This window comes from Triturus cristatus, chromosome 1_2 (assembly GCF_964204655.1).
Source record: "Triturus cristatus chromosome 1_2, aTriCri1.1, whole genome shotgun sequence".
Taxonomy (NCBI): domain Eukaryota; kingdom Metazoa; phylum Chordata; class Amphibia; order Caudata; family Salamandridae; genus Triturus; species Triturus cristatus.
Genome location: NC_140580.1, coordinates 56268676 through 56285729, shown reverse-complemented (window position 1 = coordinate 56285729; position 17054 = coordinate 56268676). Strand labels below are relative to the sequence as shown.

The following is a 17054-nucleotide window of genomic DNA, read 5'->3' as shown; positions in this document are numbered from 1 at the left end:
AGGTATGCCCAACATCTCAGCATGAGTCCATAATTCTACTTCAGACCAGGCTGAAGTCTCCAGATCATTGCCCAACAAATATTCGACAGGGAGGTCTGCACTGACTACTACCTTTTTGAGGCCGGTTACCCCTCCCCAGGAGAAATTCACAACTGCCAGACTATGGTTGGTCCTGACATTGCTTGCATTGGTAACCTGGTACATTTCACCCAGGATGATCTGTGCAGGGTCCACTAGATCCTATGCCACCATGGTGACACTAGCACCTGTGTCGCTGAATGCAAAAGCCTGTTTGCCATTTATGATAGGCTGCTGTTTGTACTTGCCCAGATTACTGGGGCTCACTAGGAAGGACATATCAAGGACTCCCTCACAAACTAGCAATGCCTGTGTTGGTACTCTGACTAGGCGAGAGTCCACATCAGAACCCAGGGTCAACCCTACTATATCCTTATTCTGATTACCACCTCCACCAATGACTGCACTAGGGGGAACAGGTGCCTTAGGGGCTGGAGTAGTGGTGGTTTGGTCTTTGGACTTGGTACAATAAGAAGTCCAGTGTCCTTTCTGTTTACAGAATTTGCACCAGGGTTTCTTTGGGCCTTTTCCCTTAGTAGACTGTGATTCCCCACCAGATGCAGATTTTTGGGGCCCTTGTGATGACTTCTGGTCTTTTGCCTTATCCCCACCTTTATCTGAGCCTTTAGGATCTTGCTTCTTGGTATCACCTCCTTGGTTCTGGGTTTTCTGCCTCACCCTGGTTCTGACCCATTTGTATGCCTTCTTTCCCAATTCTTGGGGAGAGGTCAGATCAGAGTCCACCAGGTATTGATGCAACAACTGTTTTTGGCAATTATTATGGATCTGTTCTTTCATGATAGGATTATACAATCCCTTAAAAACAGTAACTCTACTACCAACCAGCCAACCTTCTAGAGCCTTGGTTGCACTACAAAGTCAGTCCAATTCTGAGTCTGTGCTTTCTGGGTATCTCTGAAACTTCAACCTGTACTGTTCAGTGGTTAAGCCAAACCCATCTATTAATGCACTCTTCAGGGCTTCATAGTCATCAGCATCCTCTTCTCTAACAGTGAGGAGCTTGGCTCTACCTTTATCAGAAAAGGAGAGCCACAAGATTGCTGCCCACTGTTTCTGGGGGACCTGTTGAACTTTACAGGCCCTCTCCATAGCAGTTATCAATTTGTGGATATCATCCCCACTCTGGTAGGGAGGAACAACCTTGGCAGGTTCCTATGGTCTGGAATGTGATCTCTGCCTCTAGGGACACTGTTGCTGCCACCAGGGGTATCTAACCCCTCTTTTCTAGAAGCTCTCTGGAGCTCAAGGGCTTCTCTATCTAAGGCCAATTGCTTTGTTCTGAGGGCAAGCCTAGCTTCCTCATACTGGAGCATCTTGTACCTTCTTTCAGAGGAGGTCTCTCTATGTAAGTATGAGTTCCTCTGATGGACAGATTCTCTGTTAGAGTGATATGAATGGTCAGATTCCCTTGAAGGGGACCTAGGCCTCTCTTCCACTCTATCAGTCCTCTTAGGGAGGATTCCTCTGTCCTGTTCAGACCTTTCTGGGTCTGGCCCTCCAATCACAGAGTCTTGGTCATCCTGATTTTCATCATCAGACCCAGACACTGTAATTGACCCACCCCCTGATCCAGATCCACCAGCTTCTAGAGCCAGTCTAAGATCATCTGCTACTAGTAGATTTATCAGGTGTTGTGTGGAGGGACTCTGTCCTTGCTTCAGGTGTCTTGCAACACACATGGCCTTCAAGTCAAAGTAGGTCATGTCCTTGTACTGAGGCTGGGTGGACCCACTGGCTCCATCCCTTGAGGACATTCTAGTGTTATGCAGTGTTGCACTACCTACACTAGTTTGTGGCCTACTGAACCTAGCTTCAGCTGTAGCAAGGGCGTGCTATCCCTTCACAAACAGCTCTAAGGTAAGTAGAACTTATTGATACTAAGCTTGACTTTATATGTACCTTGAGTACCTTTAGTGGTTTGCAGTTAGTAATTCAAATTGAGATTTTCTGGTAAAACAATTGCAAGCTGGAATCCCACACGCTGCCCACCAATGTGAGAAGTTGGCCTGGCATATGCTGGTCACTAGTTATAGTGGCCACCTTGCACCAGTCCAATTCGACTCTTATGGTAGATAGGTTTAAGACTAGGGGTGGGCGGAATTTGCGTAATCGCATTACGCAAATCTCCACGAAACGGTAAAAATTCTCCGCGAACACGCAGAAATTCCGCGAACACGCGGAATTGCTTGTTCGCGATGCTTTTTTCCTGTTCATAATTGCGGTTTGCGTGCTCGGGGAGAAATATCTCGCGAACACGCATTTTGAGAACGCGAACAAGCAAAAATTTGGCGAAGTCGCGGAAAGCGGAATTTTGGGCAATTTCGCGTCCTCCGCAGAACGCGAAATTACCCAAATTCCGCAAATTCCGCGAACGGAACGAAATTTGCCACCCAGGCCTATTTAAGACAACCTTTTAAAGAAAGCTATCCTAGTGGTAGCTGTGGAGAGCACTAAGTCTCAGAGGAATGTAAAGCAGCTTGTTTTACATTATAATCTCTTGAATTACCAAATGAAAGGACACCACACAGGTATATATAGCAAATATATATGTATTTATGACTAGACACACTCTACTAATCTCTTTATGAGATTAGAAGCCAGATACACATTCAAATGTCAACGTTTCACAATAAATTAAGCACAAATATGGCTTGAGCCCTAGGGGCGTACCAGACCATATACTAAAAAAATGGTATAAGAATGTCGACTTGCAAAATGACAAGGCCTAGGGCCTGGGGAATCACTGGGGCTTCACTACTGCAGTGTTAGCAGGTAAGTAACAGGCCCACGGGAGACACGTGCAGTGTGTGAACACAGCTGCGGGTTCCCTATTGATTACTATGGAGCAAGTCGTGGTTTGATTTTTAAAGTTTTAGGGTACTTTGAGGAAGTCTACAAGCAAGCCACTTACAAGGTAAGTAATTCGAGGGCCAACACACACTAGGGAACCGGAGTGCACGAGTTACCTCACCCAGGGAAGCCGGGTGCATAGGTGTCTTTTGGTGTCGGGTCGCGTCGCTGTTATCTATGGAGACCAAAGAAGACTTGCTGCATGCGTCGACTGAAGAAGTGTCTGGTGGAATCCAAGGGTGGATTCAAGATGCTGAAGACCTGAAAATTGAAGGGACAGTGTTCAAAGTCACTTGCCAGTGACCAGTGGCCAGGAAGATGGCTGACCAAGGATGTCGGGTGATTTCAGGTCATCAATGGTGTTTTGACTCTTCGCTCACGAGGTCCAGGAGGGATCGACAATGACCAGCAGCTGGATTCAGAGTGTCCCACAACGTCTACAGATGATGGCTTGTCGGCCACTGGATTGGAGCCAACAAGCCATTGCAACTGCAAGTCTCGTGTAGACTGAAGAAAGTTGATGGTGCCGACCAGCAAGGTCTGAGGGAATCACCCAGCAAGGGTAAGTGAGGGCAGGCCAGGAGCAACCTGGGGAGCCCTTTGAGTTGTGAAGAAAGTCTTCGGGAGACCCGCAAGCCAACGGGCAAGGGATTGCAAAGATGCCTCTTCAGGAAATGCTTCACAGGAGCCCACGGTCACTCGTGATGGGGTAGGCTGCTGATTTTCGCTGCAAGATCTGCTGGAGGCTTGGGCCACAAATGTTCCAATGCACAAGTTCGTTGAACATCGTGAAGGGGTTGCACTCGACAATAGTGCACGGTCCCCAGGTATTGCTGTTCCTCATCACTCATGGGTTCCACTCGCCACAGCTCTGCTGGGGACACACAATGGCCGTTGAGAAGTCAGGTAATCCACTTCTGGGGCAGCAGGGACTTCGAACTCCGGCGGGAGCGGGAAAGTTTGCAACCGTTGATTAAGGTTTTTGGTGCCTGCCAAGCAGGGGAGTCACTCCTTGACTCCAAGGGAGATTCTGCTGTCTTCCAAAGGTAGTGGAACATCGAAGGGCCAGGATTCTTCTTTGTAGAGTGTCCTCCAGGGTTATCTGATTTGCAATGGCAAGGTTTGCTATCTTATAGTGAAGATAGGGGAGGGACTAGCTCTATGACCACTCCTCTGGGAGGGTCAGGGTAGGGGGTGGTTACACCCACTTCCCTTTGTCCAGTTTCGCACCAGGGCAGGGACAGGTAGCCCCTGAACTGGTTTGAGCTGGCATATGCACAGAGGAGCCTCGTGCTCCCCCAGTGCAGGAATTCAAAGCACTCTAGGAGTGCACCCGCCCAGCTCCAATACACTAAATCCTGTCTGGAAGGTGGTGACACCTCCCTGTGACAGGATGCCTTTTGTTGGGCCTCCTCCACTGCGAGTTTCAGTCAGCAGCAGGAGGGCAACCCAGTGTCTGTGCTGGTGGCATCCATTTTGTGATGCCAGGGCTCTTTTAGATTTCTGTTGTTTTAGTACAGTGGGTACATGTCGTCCACTCTAGAAGGGTGGGATCATACTCCCACACCAGTTACTGGTGTGGGGTATGATTCCAAGTTGTTTGACACCAAACACGACATGTTTTGATGCAGGCATTCCAAAGTTAGCATTTACCGTTGGGTTATAATGCACTTAAGAGTATATGATTTAACCGCATCCAGAAACAGCCACAGAGAATAGACTCTGTCAGCTGCAGAGGGGTCCTGCTCATGCAGAGGCACCCCCTCACATTGTAAACCAAGCACCCTGCCCTCAGGATTGATAGGGCCTGCCTTAGGGGTGACTGATAGGTTTATATGTGTGTGTATGGTGAGATATAGGAACCTATACCTCTGTGAGGAGTGCTAACACTACCTCACCCAGGCTGCAGTTGCAGGCCTGTGATGTCAGATTGAGTCTGCTTCCCAGGGGTGGCATAATACATGCTGCAGCCCCTGGTAGGCCTGTGAAGTACCTATGCCCTAGGTACCTAAGGTACCATATACTAGGGGCTCATAAGGTACCACAGTATCCAATCACTAGTGCATCTAATATGCACACCCAGTCGTTTAGAGAGAACAGAGAGACTGGGGCCCTGATTAGCAGGGACCCAGCCAGACTATAGCCAGAAACCAGTGTATACATCAGAAAAAAATTGGGGGCAACATAAGTGCAGATCCTACTCCAGCTAATTTCTGTGTAAACATTTTTCCCTGTGAAACTCACCAGAGGAAGTGAATACTTGATGAGTTTTATGTCATTCATAGGTTATAGTGGATGTGGTCTCTTGGCCTTTGAAAATCCATTTTTTCTTTTTCAAAGGAAATCTCTGGGGAAGATGCACAAAATTTACTTGTAAAGTTATCTTTAAACTACATCCAGTTGCAGTTTGATCTGATGGGTCGATTGTACTTTAAAAAGTACTGTTTACTTCTGTGATGTGCCAAGAGCATATGCACCATTTCATAAGCATCACCCTCATTTTTGTCTTGAGAAGTTGACATGCTTGATGATATAGAGAGGAATGTTAAAGATTTAATTATGGCCCAGACCCAGCCTGCAGGTGGAAATAGGAGTGTGTTCTCTCTGTCTACTATTGTAAAAGTCCTAACATGTTTACAGTGAATTTCCCTTCAAAATCAACAACCAAGTAAAGCTTTAAACATTGAGCCTAGTTTAACCCCTTGTGTGCCCCGCCCTTTCCCCGCCCTGTGCCGGGCGTTGAATTAGCGCGCGGGGTTCATGACGAGATAGTCTCGTCATGGGCACAGCGCAACCGCGGCCCATGACGAGACTATCTCGTCATGGGCACTCAAGGGGTTAAACATGTGCTTGGAGTTACAGCAGAACTCCTTCCTACACAGATTCTGATGCTGTTGGCAGAGTGTGGTTCATTGTAACATGTTTGTGGTTGTACACCAGCCAAAAGAAACTTTACTGGTGAGTTAGAATCAATTTCCAAGAAAATATCCCATCCAGTCTGTTGGTTGGTTCCAATGTGACAACCGGTATCAATACACAAACAATCGGAGACAGTTTTGTGTCAATACTGTAGGCTATTCTTTTACTCACCACAATGCAGTGAGGCCAGGAACCAGTTCCAAGGCCAAACAAGAGCCAAATTTACTAACAGTGAACGTGCAACCACTTCCTCCAGTTTTTGAAGGTTGAATCGACTAATTTATACACGATTGGTGTCAGATCACAACAGATACTTGGGTTCTATAAGCTGCATTAGGAAATGAAAAAGAATTTTAGAATGATTCATTAAAATCGGTCTTTCTAAACTCCATACACTTTTACCAAATACATTTTCAGTTAATTTCTCAGAAAATCCAATCATTATTACAGAGGGGGCAGTAAAACCTACAGTCTTTGATCGTTCTCAATTTTTAAGCAGACAAAAGGCATATACTTAACAACTGACCTGGATGGTATTTTGATAATGACCCAGGACAAATTGTCTATCTTCATCTAATTGCAAAATATCATCCCTTAGAAGGAAAGTTTGGGGTTTGTTATAAACCAACTGAAATCCCCTTTGTCTTGAGTGCTGTCAACAGAATTCCTAGGTTTCCTGGTGAATTCAGGGTCCTATATTTTAAGTCTGCCAGAAGAAACGCGTCTTGCTTTCAGAACAGAATTATGTTATTTGTTAGCTTGTTCTCACAGATTTCCTTGCTTTTTTGCAAATATAGTATGGCTTTTGCTACTTTAATGCAAGCAGTTAATCCAGGGCCTGTCCATAATGAAGCCTTTCAGAGGAAAAAGACCTGTAATATTAGGAAATGTCTAAATTATTCAGATTTTGTTAATTTAAATGTGGAGACTAAAGAAGAAGTACGTTGGTGGTTAGATCATCTCCATGCTTGGAATGGAGCATAAACGTTCAAGTCTACTCCAGACATTCTATTTGAATGAGATGGAAGTTTCTCAAAATGGTGTGCTCGTTGTGGGCAGTTCTTGACAGTTGATATGCAGCCTCTGAAGGAGCAATCTGTGCTTATAATTATATAGAACTTCTTGCAGGCTCCTTTGGAAATCAGTCTTTTTCAAAACATTACGCTCATTGTTCAGTTCTTCTCAGAACGGACAACCTTACAGCGGTGATATACATCAATCATCTGGGAAACACTTGTCCAAAAATTTTAGTCTGCCCACAGCACCACATTTGAATAGCAGGATATCTTAAAGGCCACCTGAACTCAGTAGCACATTGGTATTTTTGCCATCTCAGAGACTCCAGCAATTGACATCTTCGCATTCAAATATTTTAAGTTCTTGAGACATCATGGGGCCTATTCTCGATAGACATGTTCATGTCCAGCCTGATTGTCAATTAACCCCAACCTCAGGTTGAACACCAGATCCTGCAGCACTAGCAACAGACACATTCCTGCATCCTTGGGGTCAAGGCTTTCCCTTATTTCTCCTGATTTCCTGTTTTCTATACAAAGTCAGAAGGGAATCAGTTCAGTAAGTTTTGAAAACTCCTTTCCCCAAATCTGGTTCCTGAACTACTTCCATCCCAAAACTGGATTTCTGATCTACAGTAGATGTCAATTTTGTTCAGTTGCTACCAGACCCATTGAGCAATAGTCCCCATCTGGTGCTTTCAAGCAGTCTACAGGTATGTGCCAGATTAGAATACATTCTAAGAGTGACTTATTGCTCTTCAGTCTCCACTTTTTTAATTGAAAACCTATTTTGCATGTTTCATTGCCTCTTGTAAATCCCTTAACCCAGACATTATATTACTCTCCACTCTTAATATAAAATATACATTTTCCAAGTGCTAATGTAAGAAAGTCCTAATTTTATTAAAGATACAGAGGTAGGTATTATCCCATCACTAATGCATGATTTTTGAAGAATGTTATTTTATGTTTCATATTTATTATTCTTCCATTCGTGATATTAAATATTATTTTGGTTCTTCAGTGCTTTCAACAACAGTTTCTCAATCATCCAGAATGACTGTGAGAGGAAAAAAAAGCAATGGATTGTGGAAATTCTCAGGCTATCTTCTGCATTTTTCTTATCATTCTACTGTTTCTTCATAAGTTGAACTGAATCTCAGCATGAAAATAAGGAAATGGTAGTTGTCATGGGGTACTACTTATAATTTACTGATGGCATACCTGTGGATGCACATTTGTATATATAGGGCTAGGACTTCCCTGAAGTGTAGGTTTCTTCTCTGGTTACTATAGTGTTTGTTCTGCTGTCACTAACGGGCTCTTATGCAAAAATAAACATCACACAAATAGTCTTTCTTCTGCACCCCCTTCCCTTAGCCTCTGCTTCTTTCGCAAGCTGTTACCTGCTGCGACCCCTTGGTTGCCCTTTGCTACCACTGGCACTGACTTTGCACCCCCTGGCCTCAGAACTAGCAAAATCAGGGACAAGAACAGAGGGCCGGCTCCACATTCATTATAGTCTGCCTGCTTTCCACCTCACTCATTCTGAATAATATTTTATTATTCAGTATTAATGTAATAAAAATGGTGATCACTTAGGAACTTTGGTGGCAGCTATGGTAAGTAAAAAAAAAATGTATGTTGCATGTGTGCTTACGGGTGAGAGTGTGCTTAAGTGATGGAGTAAGTGCATGTGTGAGCAATTGTGTCTGTGTCTGCAAGCATGTGTGTGCGAGTGAGCGTCAAGTGACAGTTAGTGAGTGAGATTGTGGCCCAGATTTTCTATTCTTTAATGCAAAGCAGTGCTGCTCAAAGGTTTAGCAGGTGCCTTGCGTCAATGGGAGAGAGACAAAATATGCGATATCTAATAAGATATGCCAGATTTATTTCTCTCTCTCTTTTGGCAGCATTTGCCAATGACACACACCTATTGGCCATAGTGCAAGGTTGTGTGCATTCTCTGAAGCATAGGTTTTGTACTAAAAGAGTTGCTTTCCAGGACAAAAACTATGCTTTAAGGTTTTTTCCACTTTTATGTGTGCTGTACAACTCAGCACACATACAAAGTTCAAAGAATTAGGAGAAATGCCTACCTCAAAGAGGCTCAAGACATTTCTGCAAATTCCTGTCTACCAATGATTGTACATAGGGATATGCATCAAACACTATGGGTTGTTGCCTGGGAACACCCACATGCCACTCATGGAACACTGCTTAATGCAAAATAATTCAAAGCAGCGCAGAGCACAACTTTGCGTTCCTTTCAGATACTATCCAGCGCAAATGCTCAATTGTTCAGATGCTAGGGTCATACTGTGACATGCCTTTCTTGAAAAAGCCAGATTTAGGGGTAATATGATGTCACTTCCTGTGATGTCATTTAGGCCAAACGGTATGTGATGTCACTTCCATTACTTCTTGGAATTTTGTTGAATTGATGCCTATACTAAGGCAATGTAAATGTTTTTCTCATATCACCAACTAAAAGCAGATCATTCAACCTACTTCGAGTCGGTGCAATATTGTTTCAGGGGTCTTTTTGGCACATCCCCAAAGTCAACTTTCCTCTTAATCTAGTCACACACCTCCTTACTCGTAATTATGCATAATTGTGTGAGAAGCTTAATCCAGTATTTAATGCTATTTTCTTAGTGCAAAATGCACCCTCACATCCAAAATGAACCAAAGGATGTATTTTGCTCTAAGAAAATAGCACTAAATGCTATAGGACACTAACAGCAGTAGCCAGCAGCCACTCCCTCTCTCTCTCTTAGTTCTTTGTTCATGTGGTCCAGCTGTAGGATTTTGCCCCAACTTACTCTCAATTACTAAAGCTGGAGAAATCCCATAATTTAGTAATTTCACATCACAAGAATAATGCGTAAGTATTGAAATTACTCCAATTATTCTGGCGTAATTAGAATTTCACCCAGGCCTAGTATCAGCACACAGATATAGATGTTGAGCCATCATTGAATGTCCCATTTCTTGACTTTCATTGATAAGCAATGTTTGAAGTGGCATATGAATCCACCCAGGTGTGCTCTGGTATGACCTTAGGACACTTTCATCTCTGCTATGCACCTTGGCCTCATTAGCTTTTGGAAACAAATTCCCGAGGTCTATCTTGCTTGTTAAACATGTCCAGTTTTTCCCCAACATAGCACCAGTGGGTAACATGTCTACATGTTTTCCATATATCGTCCATGCCTTGAGAAAAAGATTATTCCTTCTACGTTCTGCAAGTAAGAAACTTCTCATTATGCTTCACACATGATTGCCTTGTTGGTTAGGAAGTGACTTTCCATTGTTCAGGCCCTTAAACACTAACATCTGTACCTTAGATATCTAACTCACTGAGGTACAGAACCCACTCTTGTATACATTTGTTGGACACTAGGTGGCTATTGCTCATTCACAGTTAGAATTTGTAAGGAGAAAACAACTCACCTACCCCAAAACGTTATGTCATTCACTTGAAGATGAACATCACAACCAATTCCTTTTTTGTAGAGGTCCTGTATCCCACGCAAGGTCTCACATTTCTCATCTACCTCTGCTGTGGTTATGTGCTGTGTCTTCAGAGGTGAAAGATTCTTAAACCTCTTGCAGGCAGCTGCCAAGCGGGGTACTTGCAGAAACTCAGCTGCCAGAAGGATCTCATCAGTTGATGTCTTGTGCAGTTGGACAGTTCCATGGTAAGCAAAGTCCAAAATGGCTTCCCAGCCTTTCACAGTGATTTTGCCCTGTAAGTCCACAGTGTAAAGTGGCTTCTTCTCTTCCATAAGTGTGTAAAAGTATGAACTGACAGCTGCCAGGATGAAGCCATGGATATTGTACAGTGTTCCGCCTGCTTTCACAGACAGATCAACGAGGGGCCCATCTTCTTTGAGTCTGGACATATTGCAGAAGAAGGTATCAAGGTACTCCTTGCTTTGCAGCTTCTTGTCTGCGTCACTGGAGTCCATCTTAGTCGCCTCCAGTTTATTAAGCAATTAAATTTGATCTGAAGGCAAATTAAAAAGACTTACAATTGTGGCTAAATTACAAGAAGGGACACACACAACATATGAACAAGATACTAAAATGCACAAACATGACAAGCACGGAGAGAAAGAAACATAGTTCAATTTTAAAGGAATTATATCTCAGAACATTCTGCACCACTGTGACAATTGTAAACAACAGTTTCCATGATTGAAATTTATTGCAGTATAAACATCTTCTGTTGGTTTTGAGATAAGCATAGGGCTTGATGTAAACATGACAATAGCTCACTTGATAAGCCTTGTATATGTTAGCACATTATAGCCTGAACTGTTGGCTTTGCTATTGCTTGTTGTATTAACCATGCTGGGATTACTCGTTACTCAAATCACTCACAAAGCTCACACCACAATTGCCAGTGCTGTATAAAAATAAAATAAAAATGGTTGCATTTAATCACATTCGAACAATTGTTACTGTCTAAGAGTAGCCACCAATTTAGCCTTTCAAATACATGTATGAATGCACCAACCCAAACATAAAACCCAAAATACCAGTAAGTTATTAAGCACACAAACACATAAACAAATATAAACACACTCCAACAAATGCATAGAGTAGTGCTTATGTTTGTTGAGCCACTTTAAAGGCTCAAATACATATTCAGAATCACAATGCAGTCACACAATGTCAGAGACCCTAATCACCCCGATTACATCTCTCAAGAGTTGCTTCCTCATCACCAAATTTGCTCCAAACATATAGTACACACATCTCCATTTTTCATGTGCTCCCAAATGGTTTGACCTCAAGGACTCCTGTGAGATCATTAAAGATGTACCCAGCTTTATGTCCAGTAGACCTGAACCCGAGACTTTTGCAGTAGGGAGGGATCCTACTTCAATGGATGGCTCACATGACATTTGACTGCCTATAAGATGTCTGGCTCTTATATCATCTAAGTGAATTGATGTGTGCTCTGATATTTGAATCAATGCCCAACTACATTTCATATTTGCTGGTGTGAATCAAGACACTTGTGATCTGTCTCAGTCTCCAGATTTCTAAACCACACAACAAATAGCCCCAGGGATGTGAATCCAGATATTTCTGGTGAAGATCTGTAATTCCTAGCAGGAAGAATTGCTGAATTACAGAACCCACCGCGATCTTTGTCAGATATGGGATTTCACCGACTTCTACTGTAACATGTTTGAATTCTTATTCTGATAATGATAAAAAGAGAACCCTGAGTGTTTGGGTCAGTTGATTTATCATCAAAAGCCCCAGACCCTTGAATAATGTGTTCAGCCCTAAATGTTTACTACCGCTGGAGCTTCCCATTTCTTCTTTGATTTCACAAACAGGAAATCTAAGGCAGGTGGTGTTCCAATCAGTTTTTATTGTAAGTTAACGTTTACTCTCTACAACAGAAATTAGATGGTAGAAGGTCTAATGCACGAGATATTAAAGACCTGTGGTTTAGGTTTGTGGGAGATCCCAACCAGGTCTGAGGCTTAGCTTAAGAATCCTCCAAGAAGTACAATGACTAGTCTTGCATACCCTGAATCAGACCAATCCAAGGTGAACCAAGAAACTTCACAGCTAAGATAAACCATACATAGGACCAAAGACATTTCCATGCAATTGCACTCTTGAGACTCTGCAGCTGAAAAATAACAATCCCACTAGCAGGAATGTTTAAATTCTAGTTAAAGCCATGATTGTTTTCCTTGAAAGGGCTGCCTAAGCTTTCAGGTGAGACATGTTCCTTATTGTCTCTGGCATGTGTATATAAGACCCTTAAACAACTATAACCATATTTGATAGCCCAAGAGCATACATATAATAATAATATCTTCTGTATTAAATGCTTCCAGCCACTGGGGATATATTGCTGATAGTGCCCAGGGGAGCAGCTAGTGCTTATTCTTTTATTTTGAGGCAAGGCTAGAGGAGTCAGGCAAGATGCCTAGAGAAATTATACGATTAGTTAAAACCTTCTCAACCCCGGAGGCCTCTACTAGAGTCCACCAGCCTTCAGCAGTATGGTGTGACCAGCTGGCATCATACTTCCAGAATAAATTTATAACCATTAAAACCAAGACTTTTCTAAGGCTTGCAAATGGGGCAGAGTCTACCGGAGGTAGCAAGTTTCAATATGACTACTACTGGGTTGACTACACTTTCTAATTTCCAACCTGTCCCTTTGGAGGGATTGCTGGCTGCTATTAGAATCCTCAAATCTGGATCTGGATAAATAAATAAATAAATAGCTCTGACCCTTGTCCTCCAAGATTGATTGCATTACGGGCATCAACCATCAAACCTTTGGTAAACAAAGTGCTTAATGTCTTGTGGTTGGGAGGAATTGTCCCTGTGATATTGAAGCAAGAAAAAATAATGCCTCTGCTGAAAAAGCCCTCAGCTGACCCCAATGAGCAGTTTAAGTTTAGACCAATATCTTTACTGTCAGCTCTGTCCAAAGTTCTGGAGGAATTTTTAAATCAGGAGATCTCAGTATCTTGAAACTAAAAACTTGATGCATCCAAGCCAGTCTGGTTTCAGGCCTAACTTTAATAGATAGACTAGATTTATGGGAGTCACAGAGCACATTAGAGCTGCCGTAGACAAGGGGTATTATGTTAGATCTATCGTGACCTTCGATACAGATCCTCATTCAAGGATGCTTGCCTGCCTCCAAACCATCAGGATTGAGGCACTTGCCCTGAGATGGCTGTCCTCCTATCTGGAAGAGAGAAGGCAAGATGTATGGATGCTTCCTTTTTCCTCAAGAACACACAGGCTGTCATTGGAAGTGCCACAGGGCTCTCCCCTCAGCACCACATTGCTTAATGTGGATGTCACTCCCTTAGTCGTTTTAGCTGAGGCCTTAGGGGCTAAGGTAATCTCTTATGCCGATGATACTCAGTTGCTGTTTACTTGGTGAAAGGGATAGGTGTTTGAGGGAGAGACCATCAAGAAATGCTTCTCATCTGTGTTTCATTGGATGAAATACTATTCTTATGTTCTAAACAAACGCCCGGTAGCTACCCTTCTCTACACGGATGATGCAGTATTGATGGCCTGCACACAGATAGGCCTACAAAAAGCACTTTCCAACTATACTGCATTTATGGATAATTTAGGCCTAAAACTAAATGCCAAGAAAACATACAAAAAGACGTGCAGGAAGGGTAGCCAGAAATGCAGGAGCCTGTCCATACGAGGCGGCAGGGTAGAATCTACCAAGACATTTTCAAATTTAGGTATATTGTTTGATTCTATTGGTTTCTGGAGGCAGGCCGTTAAAAGTGGGAGGGTTTTTTTATTAAATCGACGGCAGCCGTGGCTAATTTAGCAAAAAGGCTGGGTAGAAGGCCTCCAGATCTATCAGGCGAAATGTGTGTCTATGGCTATCTATGGTGCGGGCTTGTGGGGTTACCAAGATGCCCAACCCTTTCAGAATGTTGAAAACGCCTTTTTAAAGTTTCTCCTAGCGGTCCCAGCCAGCACTTCTGTCCATAATTGCCATAGTGAGCTGGACGTTCCATATATTGCAGACATTATTAAAGCTCAGCCTGTACTACCTTGGCACAGAAACTGGACATCTACTAGCACTGGTCTTAATCAAGATATTATTAAGGGTTCCATGAAGTTGGACCATGCTACTATGGTCAGCTGGTTGAAATATATCAAAAACGGTATGCATGACCTTGGGCACCCTGATTATTTCAATTTCCCTGAATCTATTAATACTGTCTCCAGGAAGGAGTTTAAAAGAATCCACATGGAGGCAAATAGATTCACGTTCACGATTCTGGTCCATAAAGCACTACACTCGATGGGCGCAGGCTATTTATTTATTTATTTAAAAGGTTTTATTAGCACTGGCTAGACCCGAGGGTATCAGAGCGCTTTACAAGGAGTTTGTAGAGGAACATAATAAAACATTTGCTCAATGGTATAGGATTCAGAATTATTAGGACAAAAAAAGAACAAATTGATAATAACAAGGGATATTTACATAAAGATTACATAAGGCTTTAGCGGTTAATGAATAGTTAGGTTAGGATAGGAGGGTGAAGAATAGATAGAGGAAGGGGAAGAAGAGTGGGTGGAGGGAAATTGTGGAAGGGGATATGGGTAAGGGTAGGTCAGGGACGGATGGGAGGAGGCAGGGATGGGAACTTGGAGGGAAAGTGGGAGTAGCATAAGAGAAATAGGTAAAGGGGGGGAGTGGAAAGGTGGAAGACAGGCTGATAGTAGAGGAGAACCTGACAGGGGGAGGCAGAATAGGGGTCAGTGTCCGAGGCAAGAATTATGGACCCCAATATTTGTTAAGAAGGTGCAGTTTTAGGTCTTTTTTGAAGCTGAAGTAGGAGGGGTTACAACGCAGGTCTTTAGGGAGGGTATTCCAGATGGTAGGGGCGTTTCATGAGAAGGAGCGAGATTGCGTGGAGTTTTTATATAATAGAGGAGGGACTAGAACAAGAGCGTTAGAGCTCCTCATCGGGCAGGAGCAGCCCGCTTTGAGGAGTTTATCCAAGAGGTACGGTGGGGAGTTTTGATGAAGGGCTTTATGAGTGATGCATGCAATCTTGTAGGAGGATCTGCCTTCGACGGCCAGCCATTTGAGGGCTTTAAGGGCAGGGGAGATGTGGTCAGAACGTTTGTAGTCGGTGATAAGCCTAGCAGCTTGAGTGGTGCTAGGTGTACTTTAGGTGTTCCAGAGAAGATAGCGTTACCATAGTCTATTCTTGAGAGGACCAATGATTGAACTACTGTTTTGAAGTTGTCCGCAGGGATGAAGGGTTTAATTATCTTGAGATGACGGAGAGTGTAGAGTGCTCCTCTAGCCAAATTTTTTATGTGGGCGATAGGAGTTAGGCTATTGTCAATAGTGATACCGAGAGATTTAACTGAGTTGGATACTGTGAGCGAGCAGTTGAGGGCATTGATGTCGGAGACCCAGGTATGGATGGGGAGCAGGTTGTTTTTAGGAAAGAAGAGAATAATTCAGTTTTTTTAGGTTTGAGATGATTATAGTGGAACCAGGATTGGATCTTAGTCGAGGTGTCATTGAGGTGAAGAACATCAGAGTGGGATTTTATTTTATAGTAGAGTTGGGTGTCATTGGCGTAGAGGTGGTAGTTGATTCCAGCTTGTTTTAGAATGAGGGTAAGGGGTTCCATGAGGAGGTTAAAGAGAGAGGGAGAGAGAATAGATCTGTGGGGGACACCAAGGGTGACAGGTGTAGGGTTAGAGAGGCAGTCATAGATTTTGACTTGTTGAGTTCTGTGTTGGAGAAAGGAGGTGAACCATTTGAGGGCAGGACCATTGAGGCCAAAGCGAACTCTAAGTGTGTTAAGTAAGGCTGAGTGGTTAACAGTATCAAATGCAGCAGAGAGGTCAGGGAGAATGAGTAGGCAAGACTCGCCCTTGTCGAGGGAGTGGTGAATGTCGTCAACTATATTAAGCATGGCAGTTTCTGTACTGCAGCCTTTTCTGAATCCCGATTGCAAGGAGTCAAGTAGGTTGAAAGTGTTGATGTGGTTATGAGCAGGGCGCATTTTTCAAGGGCTTTGGAGAGAAGGCGGAGGTTAGAGGTAGGGCAGAGATTATTTGGGCCATTAAAATCAACGTTGGGATTTTTGAGAGTGGGAGTGATTTGTCCAAGTTGGAGGGAGACAGGCACACATCCCATGTCCAGGGAGGAGTTGATGATGGTAGTCCAATATAGGGCAATGATGTGCTTAAGATCTTGGACCAGGCTAGAAGGGAGAGGGTCTTTGGTATGAGAAAACGGTTTTAGTTTAGCAATGATGTTAAAGACATCCTGTTCGGAAACGGGGTGGAAATTATGCCAGGAGGCATTGTTTTTTTGCTGGGGGCTGGTGAAGTTGGATTCAGGAGGGGATGTCATGAGAGGGTGGTGTGAAGAGTCCAGGGGTAGAGTTGATGAGGAGGGAGATTTAGATGAGTTGTCATACGAAAATGGAGGATTGGGTGGGAGTGGGTTTAAGAGGAAGGATTGATCACTTTTAGTGATTTTATTCAGTGAAGAAGTTCGTTGTTTCTTCGCATCTCTCAATTGAGGCGGTCAATTTTAGTGGCCAGAAGATGTTTGGCTTTTAACAATGCTGAACAGTTCTCTAGGTCCATTTTTGGCCCTATCAA

General features: G+C 43.4%; 1 protein-coding gene across 1 annotated transcript in view; it reads right to left on the bottom strand.

The window, feature by feature from the left end:
- LOC146866765 (kelch-like protein 33) overlaps nucleotides 1–17054 on the bottom strand; it is a 203358-nt gene that overhangs the window by 125519 nt on the left and 60785 nt on the right. Inside the window, exon 6 of the mRNA XM_085601225.1 lies at nucleotides 10342–10893. Within this exon, the coding sequence (XP_085457351.1) occupies nucleotides 10342–10855 (514 nt within the window). The 5' untranslated portion in view covers nucleotides 10856–10893. The remainder of the gene's footprint in view (nucleotides 1–10341; nucleotides 10894–17054) is intronic.